Source organism: Clarias gariepinus, chromosome 24 (genome assembly GCF_024256425.1).
Source record: "Clarias gariepinus isolate MV-2021 ecotype Netherlands chromosome 24, CGAR_prim_01v2, whole genome shotgun sequence".
In the NCBI taxonomy this organism is placed as follows: domain Eukaryota; kingdom Metazoa; phylum Chordata; class Actinopteri; order Siluriformes; family Clariidae; genus Clarias; species Clarias gariepinus.
The window spans coordinates 7746776-7756022 of record NC_071123.1 but is presented as its reverse complement, the minus strand read 5'-3'; the positions used below and the strand labels follow the sequence as shown (position 1 = coordinate 7756022).

Below are 9247 nucleotides of genomic sequence, written 5' to 3'. Positions count from 1 at the left end.
GGAATTGGATCAACTCCGCATAGGCTTCAGCATTTTTCGCCATATCTTCCTCATCCTCATCAGAAGGCTCATTTAAAATAGTCTCTTTTAGTCCCTGTAGACAAAGGTGGCCCAAAAATTATGTCTCTCATAACTCATAATTCTTCTCATCTCCATCAAAGACAAGTCTTGACCAGCGGCTTGTTCTTACAGCTTCCTTTTCTTTTCTACTTATATTATCGAGAGATCTTGTTTCATTTAAACTTGGGTACACGCAGTATCGGTTGCGACTTTTACCCGCCTTAACTACACACAAACTGTTATGTTATCTGGGCCCATAACCTGTTAGCAGAGCACACACAATAACACACGAAATACGTAGTACTTTTCCTTATCATTTAGTTGCTCTGACTGGCATTAAACAGGCATGTGCATTCATTCGGCCACTGATTAGGTCACATGGCATACAATTTGCAATGTGACTGCCTGTCCCACAGAGTAACAGAAACAAGAATGGAAAAACAAAAACAAATAAATACAAATGAGGGCATAATATTAACACACAATGATTTTTATGTTATGTACAAATAAGTAACAGAATAGTATGGCATTTTTAAATGAACAAATTAATAGTACACACTCAGAGGACAGAGCTCACATACGCCCTGATTGGCACTAAGTACCTCTCATCCCGCCCCTCTGACAGAGCTCGACCAATCAGCTCTCTCTAAGAGCTCCGGTTGCGACAAGCTAAAAGGTGGATTCCTTTACCACTGCGCCACTCAGTCCCCTCAGCTGCTTGTTCTTCGAAGCCTTATGATCTCTCACGTGGGTCCAGAGCGCCTGTTATAGGTAAGTTTCTCTGCTAAGTACACTATCTAGCAATTAGGCTAGTTTTATAGTGCATTTATGCATTAAACCTGTGTCTTTCTCACTGTTCTTTCATATAATTAATTTACTATGTGCCTTAAAGTTATTGTTAACTTCCAACAATTGTTTTGTTTTTCTTTGTTTTTTAAGCATTTAATGTTTTGTCTAAATGTAATAAATCACATTCTGGTTTTGTTTGAAGAATTTAAATTAGTGTAAATATGCCAGGGTAATATGGAAGCAAAATAGTCGCATTTATAATACAGAGTCCAGCGAAAGCACCTCGCCTACTGCGCGAGTTAGGGACCGTCTGCAAATTACTGTCTGATTAAAATACGGATAATATTAATGTTAGAAAATATTGCCTAAAAATCTATTCTAAAATGTGTGTCCACCTGTCCTGCAGAGGGCACAACCTTTTTAAATTCAATATCACTTTTCATTTTTATTAATAATTAATATGTAATAATTATTTAATATTTTATTTCAATAACTTCTAGGTCATGTTACCTATTGCCTCAAAATCTATTCTAAAATGTCTGTCTACATGTCCTGCAGAGGGCACAACCTCCAATATATGATCACATTTTATATTTATTAATATTTAATAATTCTATACTTTATTGCAATAACTTTTAGGTCATGTGACCTATTGGCTTAAAATCTATTCTAAAATGTGTATAATAATTAATATAATATATAATAATGAATTAATTAATAATAAATAAAACATAATTCTATATTTTACTTCAATAAAATAGGAGGCATTTTAGTGCATAACACATTAAAAAAATAAAAGTTTCCAAAAAGAAAACCAATTAATCTTTGTTTCTCTTATAACGTGCCTAGGGCATATTATAATATTAATAATATATTTGATATTAATAATATTTTATTTAATAATAATAATATATTTTTTATTGTGGTGTCCAAATATATTTGATAGAGATTATGTGGGGGGGATAATCAGTGACAGAGTGGGCATTTTAGCGCATAACACACACAAAAAAAAAAATTATACAAAAACACTAAGATGTCCAACTTAACTTTCAAAACTAAAAGTTTCAAAATTTACATCTCAGGCATAACATAAGCCATTATTGACAATTTCTGTCGTTTTCTCTTGCTGCTTTCTTCTTTGCTTGGCTCGCTGATATTTTTATTGATCCATTCCATTTTGCAGCCCGCAACAGAACGCTTCATCAAATCAATACACAGTTAACTGTTTGCATCTCTTTCCGCTTTTTTGGGTGACGTAAGCGCTTCTTCGTCATTGTTTAGTGGCGAAATTCTGTATCTTCTTTTAATTTATTAAAAGAGGCTTTGAGGCAGAAGATTTTTCCTCAATCATTTTTTGTAATCGAATTACTCGAGTTACTTAAGGAATCGTTTCAGCCCTACTTTATTGTCAGTAACCTTAATCCTTTTGTTGTTTTTTTCAGATAATTTAAGTACTGTAATTTCGGACCATGCTCCCTTATCACTAAATATATTTGCAATGCATAAACACTCATTCTTTTAGCAGACAAAAATTTTCCTGCAATCATTTCTAACACTATTGACAAATTCTTGTTGTTTAACCATGTTGATTCCACTTCATACTCGTTATTATGGGAAAGTTTCAAAGCTTATCTTAGGGGGCAAATCATTTCATACTCTGCTTTTCTAAATCAAAGTTGCAGGACTAGGCTCAATGATCAGATATTATCGATCATATTTATGCACCAAATTCTTCTCTGGAGTTGTACAAGCAGCGCATTAATTTACAAACAGAATTTAATCATGTTTCAACAAAAGAAACAGGATGTATGTTGTTACAAACTCGGGGAACGTATTATAAATATGGTAATATATCAAGTAGCTTGTTAGCACATCAGCTAAAACGACAGGCTGCTTCATGGTTAATACCACAAATTAAAAATAACTTATTATTTCTACTGCTCCCATAGAGATCAGTGCAGTTTTTAAATAATTTGGTTCCTCCCTTTATAAGTCTAAATGCCCTACAGATAGTATAAAATTGAAAGATTTCCTTAAAAGTATTGACATTACTGTTATTGATAAAGTATCTGTAAGGGGTCTGGACTCTCTGTTATCTCTTGAAGAAATCATAGTCTCAATTAAGGCAATGCAGTCTAAGCCCCAGACCCAGATGTTTTTTTATTGAGTTTTATAAAATGCTTATTGATAAATTGGCATCGCTGTCTTTTGTAAGAGTTTTTTAAATGTGTTTTCTTTATTAACACGACAGGAAGAAGAAAGAAAGGATGGAACCGGCGTAACACAAAACTGTTGTAACACACTTGTTGCAAAAGTCTGAGAGTGACACCTAGTGGCAAATTACTGGACTACAACAGCTTTTTGGTGTGTTCAGTAAATCCTTAGACCAGGGTTTATTACCACCTACTTTTAACCAAGCCTCAATTGCTCTCCTTTTTTAAAAAAAGGGGGAAATAATCCCACTCGGTGTGATAATCATTGAAAAATGGCCATAATCATTAATAAATGCTGATGTGAACATACTAAGGAGCAGACTGGTTTCATGAAAGAATAGCATTTGATTTTTAATACTCGTACACTTTAATATAATTTACTCCAGACATCCCCTGGAAGCTGTAATTTTGGTGGATGCTGAGAAAACTTTTGATAGGGTTGAGTGGGAAAACTTGTTTTCAGTATTAAAGAAATATGCGTTTTGTGATAAATTTATCTTTTGTATTTGCGTTCACACAAATGTTAGCTGTTTATATCACTCTTGGACAACGTACCTAGGGGTGCCCAATGTCGCCACTGCTTTTTGCCTTTGCCATTGAACCATTATCCATAAGCTTAGATCTTCTCTTGCTTTTAAAGGTATTATTTGTAATGGAGTGGAGCACAACCTATCCCTATATGTCAGTGACTTATTGTTATATGTGACTAATCCTGCAGCCTCTATTCCTGTTATTTTAACTATTTTAGATAATTTAGGTTTTTTCTCAGGATATAAAAATTTTCATAAGAGTGACTATTAACTGCTCAATAATAGTGCTTTACAACTTAAGCATCTAAACTTGCCTTTTAAACATAATTGTTCAGTCTTTAAATATCTTGGAATTACAGTGCCAGTTTCCATCCAACATTTTTCCTCTCTTATTTCTGAGGTAAAATCTGATATTCAGAGATGGAGCAATTTACCCCCTTTTTTAAACCGGAAAAATCAACACAGTTGAAATGAACATTCTTTTTAAATTTCTTCATTTTGTCAATCCTTCCTTTATTTCTACCTAATACTACCTAATTGATTCCTTGGTTAAAATCATAATCTCTTTTCTTTGGGGTGGGAAACCTCGTAAAATCCGTAAGACCTTATTCCAAAGACTTAGTGGTGGATTTGCTTTGTCTAATTTTCAAATATACTGTACTAATGGGCTGCTCACAATATTTTTGGATGAATTTTTCATTTAAACCCACTCAATATACTAACAATCCAGTGGTACTTAATACACTTAAGATTTGGTATCAGTTTAGACATCACTTTAAATCTGGAACTACATCAGCAATGGGTCTATGGCATAAAAATCATTAGTTTTCCATCTTTATCTCCCAAGCAGCCCTGGGAAAACCTATTCACAATTAATTCATATCAGCAAGATGTGACTTCAAGAATACTGTATAGAATTTTATCTTATCATTTGATAATTGTAAAATCACTAAAACCAGAACTAGATACGCTCTAGTCCTTCCTGCACCTACCTCAGTTTAATGTCTGGCTGAACTTGCAGGGCTTCTGGACAGGTTTTTTTCTTCAATCTCATGTCCACTATACTTAGGGTACATGTCAATTAACTGCTTTATTTGGCATTGCAGATGATTCAGTTCCATTGAGTTTTGCACATAAAAATATTATTGCTTTTTCACCTTTGTTGACCAGACATTCCATACTTTTACATTAGAAGTACATTAAGTTTTCCCCTATCTATCTGTGGATTAAAGATTTATTATCTTTTCTTAAGATAGAGAAGATAAATACAAACTGTATTGTTCTATTGATATGTACTTTTACAAGTTGCAACTGCTTATTGCCTATTTCACAGATTTTTAGATATTGCCTGAATGATTATTTGAACTGGGTCATGCGTCGGAATGTATGTATGACTCATCTAATTCACACAGGTGGATATGTGTGTGCAGGGGCAGACTGGGACTAAAAGTGGCCCTGGATTTCCACAGCAGCCTACCACATCCCACATCACAAAACATTGGGTCATATTTGTAAAACAAAGAAACAAAGGAAAAAACATTAAGACAAACATATAAAACTATAGAGATAATATGTTAGCTGGTCGGGGGATCATCTTGCTTTCAGGTACTATCTGAAAATGTGTCGGTATAGGATCTAATATACAGTTGATGAGTTTGCAGAAGAGATGAGTGAAATTAGTTCATTCTCTTCAAGGGGAGTAGTGTATTCTAGGTTCCGATCTGACATGGCTAGTTTAACCCTAACCCTAACCCAGCATAAATTACATTGTTTGGTTTCAAAGCCTCAATTTTATGCCTAATATTTACAATTTTATTATTTAAAAAGTTTATGAAGTCCTCTCTATTACACAATGTTTTCTATAAGAATGGAGAGATACGTTAATCTAGATACACTTAGAGCTTTTCTATAGTTCAGGATGCTCTCCTTCCATGCTTTTTGAAATACTAACAGTTTAGTTTGACGCCATTTACGTTCTAATTTTCGAGTGGTCTGTTTTAAAGTGCGTATATGATTGTTATACCAGGGAGCAAGTTTTTTTTATCTCTGATAGTTTTTCTTTTAACTGGAGCTACATTATCTAAGGTGAAACAAAATGTCGACTATAATGAGAATAATGTAAAGTATTGTTTTGTATGTTGTGTTACTGAGTTTTTTTATCATCTCTCCATAGATAAATAAAAAAGACAATGGTCACAAGAGAGTCCAGAAGGCAGAAGAAAGATGACTTTCATGATCAGTGTGGGAGAAGTTTTTCTCGTCAGGCTTGTCTAAAATGTCACCAGCACATTCACACTGGAGAGAAGCCTTATAACTGCTCACAGTGTGGAAAAGATTTTTCTAAAATGAGTAATCTCCAGCGTCACCAGCGCATTCACAATGGAGAGAAGCCTTATCGGTGCTTACAGTGTGGAACAGATTTTACCTATCAGAGTACACTAAAACAACACCAGCACATTCACACTGGAGAGAAGCCTTATAAATGCTCAGAGTGTGGAAAGAGTTTTGCCCAGCAGAATTCACTAAGTCTGCACCATCTCACTCACACTGGTGTGAAACCTTATCCCTGCTCACAGTGTGGAAAGTATTTTATTAATCAAAGTTCACTAAAAAGACATGAGCGCATCCACACTGGAGAGAAGCCTTTTAAGTGCTCACAGTGTGGAACAGATTTTTCTCAATTGTGTCATTTCCAAAGTCACCAGCGCATTCACACTGGAGAGAAGCCTTATAAATGCTTAGAGTGTGGAAAGAGTTTTGCCCAGGAGATTACACTAAAACGTCACCAGCTCATTCACACTGGAGAGAAGCCTTATAACTGCTCACAGTGTGGAAAGAGTTTTGCCCAGGAGAGTACACTAAAACAACACCAGCGCATTCACACTGGAGAGAAGCCTTATAAGTGCGCACAGTGTGGAAAGAGTTTTGCCCAGGAGAGTACACTAAAAAATCACCAGCGCATTCACACTGGAGAGAAGCCTTATCGGTGCTCACAGTGTGGAACAGATTTTACCCAGCGGAGTACACTAAAACTTCACCAGTGCATCCACACTGGAGAGAAGCCTTATAACTGCTTACAGTGTGGGAGAAGCTTTAGCCAAAAACGATCACTAAAATGTCACCAGTGCATTCGCACTAAACAGAATTCTCATCACTGCTCACAGTCTGGGAAGAATTCAGCACATTCATAATAGAGACAAAATTAAGTGAACTTTGGGGTCAAGGGTGCTCTAGCCTTCCCCCCCCATTAGCTTCACTGATACGTGGATTTCTTAAAGCTATACATCTGTTTATTACTTAAGTTCTCTTTTTTTTATGTGGATGTGTGTGGAAATGCTCTTATTTTTATTGTTAAACATTCTTTTTTTCTTTTTAGTTCTAAACACAAGTAATTTTAGCAATTTTAAATTCAAATTAAACTTTTATTTGTCACATACACAGTCATACACAGTACGATATGCAGTGAAATGCTTACACGTTCGCCCGTGACCTAAAAAAAAAAAACATTTTACAAGAAATAATAGTGAGAAATATAAAAATAGAAAAGAGGCAATAAAAAAATAAATATTTTACCTATAAGAAAGTTAAACAAAATATACAAGTTTTCAAGATATAAAAATATAAACCTATCTGTACAGACAAAAATTAATTTAAATGCAAATAATATGTGGAATGAATGAAGTGTGCAATTGTCCCGAGGTGTGCAATTGAGCATTGTTTGTGCAAATGTGCAATATGTGCAATAATTTACCCTTCTGAAACAAAGGAACATTATTGCCATGACCACTGGACATCTCTTCAGATATGTCTTTTTGTTGTTTAAGAAATGATAAGATACTTCCTGCATCAGTTCGTGTTAAATAACTTAATGCTGCTGAATCATATTAATCACGGCAGTAAATATCCAATGGAAAGTAAATAATTTTGTGGAATATTACATATTTTATTAATTAAAAGAAAAATACTCCTTTCATAGTGTAATGGAATGTTTCATCCATAATGGTTTCTAATGTCTTCTATATAAATAAAAAAAAGGTTTTGTCTGTACATTGGCCAGAACTTTTTCCTTCAGTTACAGTTAAACCTTGGATTGTGAGCACAATTCATTTGGGAAGCGAGCTTGTATATCAAAACACTTGTATTATACGAGTGACACACGCACAGTGAGGATGGGGGACAATTACCCACAATCCCAACGCGCAAAAGAGAGAAGAATCATTGGGTCATATGTACTACAGTACTCTTACTGTATATTAATACCTTGCTCGTTCAACAAGTTAAAATTGATTTTAAAAAATTTAGCAAAGCGCTCGCAGACCAAGTTTCTCGCAATCCAATGTTCCACTGTACTGAATATCTTTTACGTTTCATACATTAAAGGACCAGATTTTTTTTTTGTCTGTACAGTATGTTTGTATCTATATATGTATGTCCAGTCAGATTTTGTCACAGCATCACGCAATACTGACTGGACAGAATTTATTTACGTATTTACATGTATACGGTATGGGCAGCTTGCATGTTTTGGAAGGCACTATGAATGCTGAAAGGTGTATGAAGGTTTTAGATGTCGTCTTTTTCAGGGAAGGCCTTGTGAATTTTAGCAGGACAATGCAAAACCACATACTGCAGCTATTACAACAGTATGGCTTCATAGTGGAAGAGTTCGGGTGCTGATTTCGCCTGCCTATAGTCCAGGTCTTTCACCTATAGACAACATTTGGCTCATCATTAAATGAAAAATATGTCAAAGACGACCACAAACTCTTCAGCAGCCAGAAATCTATATAAGAAAAAAATGGGACCAAATTCCAAAACCCAAACTCCAGGAATTCATAACTTTAATGTCCAGACTGTTATATTTGTGTCTAAACATCTATTTCAGTGTAAGGCTGCTGCTAATTGTACATTAAATACTTTGTGACTTTCATACAACAAAAATACTTAGAACCTTGCATTTATATATTTCATATATTAAAATCATATTTAAATTATTCAGAACACTGTACTATGGTACACTATAATATACAGTGGGGGAAATAAGTATTTGATCCCCTACAGATTTTCTAAGTTTGCCCACTTACAAAGAAATAAAGGGTCTATAATTTTTATCATAGGTTTAAAATCCAGAAAAAGCACATGATACAAATGTTATGAATTAAGTTGCATTTCAATGAGGGAAATAAGTATTTAATCCCCAAGCAAAACATGATTTAGTACTTGGTAGAGAAACCCTTGCTGGAAAGCACAGTGGAAAGACGTTTCTTGTAGTTGTTTACCAGATTTGCACACATCTTCGGATGCACTATTCGTTACAGATTTTTTCTAGCTGTTTATGGTGCATTCCCTGTTGCTTGAAGTTACAACTCGAAGTTAAAGCTCTCTACATAAATTTTCTATTGGATTAAGGTCTGAGGACTAGCTAGCCCACTCCATGACCTTAATGTAATTATTATTGAGCCACTCCTTAGTTGCCTTGGCAGTATGTTTGGGGTCATTTTCATGCTGGAAGACCCATCCACAACCCATCTTAAGGAGGTTTTCATCTAAAATTTTACAACACATGGCCTCATCCATTGGCCCCTCAGTGCAGCAAAGTCAATCTGTACCTTTAGCAGAGAAACAGCCCCAAAGCATACTGTTTTCACCTCCGTG

The 9247-nt window shown here is 34.9% G+C and overlaps 1 protein-coding gene across 2 annotated transcripts; it reads left to right on the top strand.

Annotated features, from left to right (window-relative positions):
* The first annotated feature begins 769 nt into the window (after positions 1-769).
* Positions 770-7871, top strand: LOC128511960 (zinc finger protein 239-like). 2 transcript variants are annotated; one of them, XM_053485003.1, is made up of 2 exons: positions 770-831; positions 5766-7871. In XM_053485003.1, the coding sequence occupies exon 2, from the start codon at positions 5782-5784 to the stop codon at positions 6781-6783; it is 1002 nt and encodes a 333-aa protein (XP_053340978.1). In that variant the 5' UTR covers positions 770-831; positions 5766-5781; the 3' UTR covers positions 6784-7871. The 2 variants fall into 2 exon arrangements, with proteins under 2 accessions (XP_053340978.1, XP_053340977.1); XM_053485002.1 differs by lacking the exon at positions 770-831 and adding an exon at positions 2759-3213.
* Positions 7872-9247: the final 1376 nt, after the last annotated feature.

What these genes read in the sequence shown, in the direction of transcription:
- LOC128511960 (XM_053485003.1), top strand. Translation starts at nt 5,782, where the DNA reads ATGGTCACAAGAGAGTCCAGAAGGCAGAAGAAAGATGACTTTCATGAT.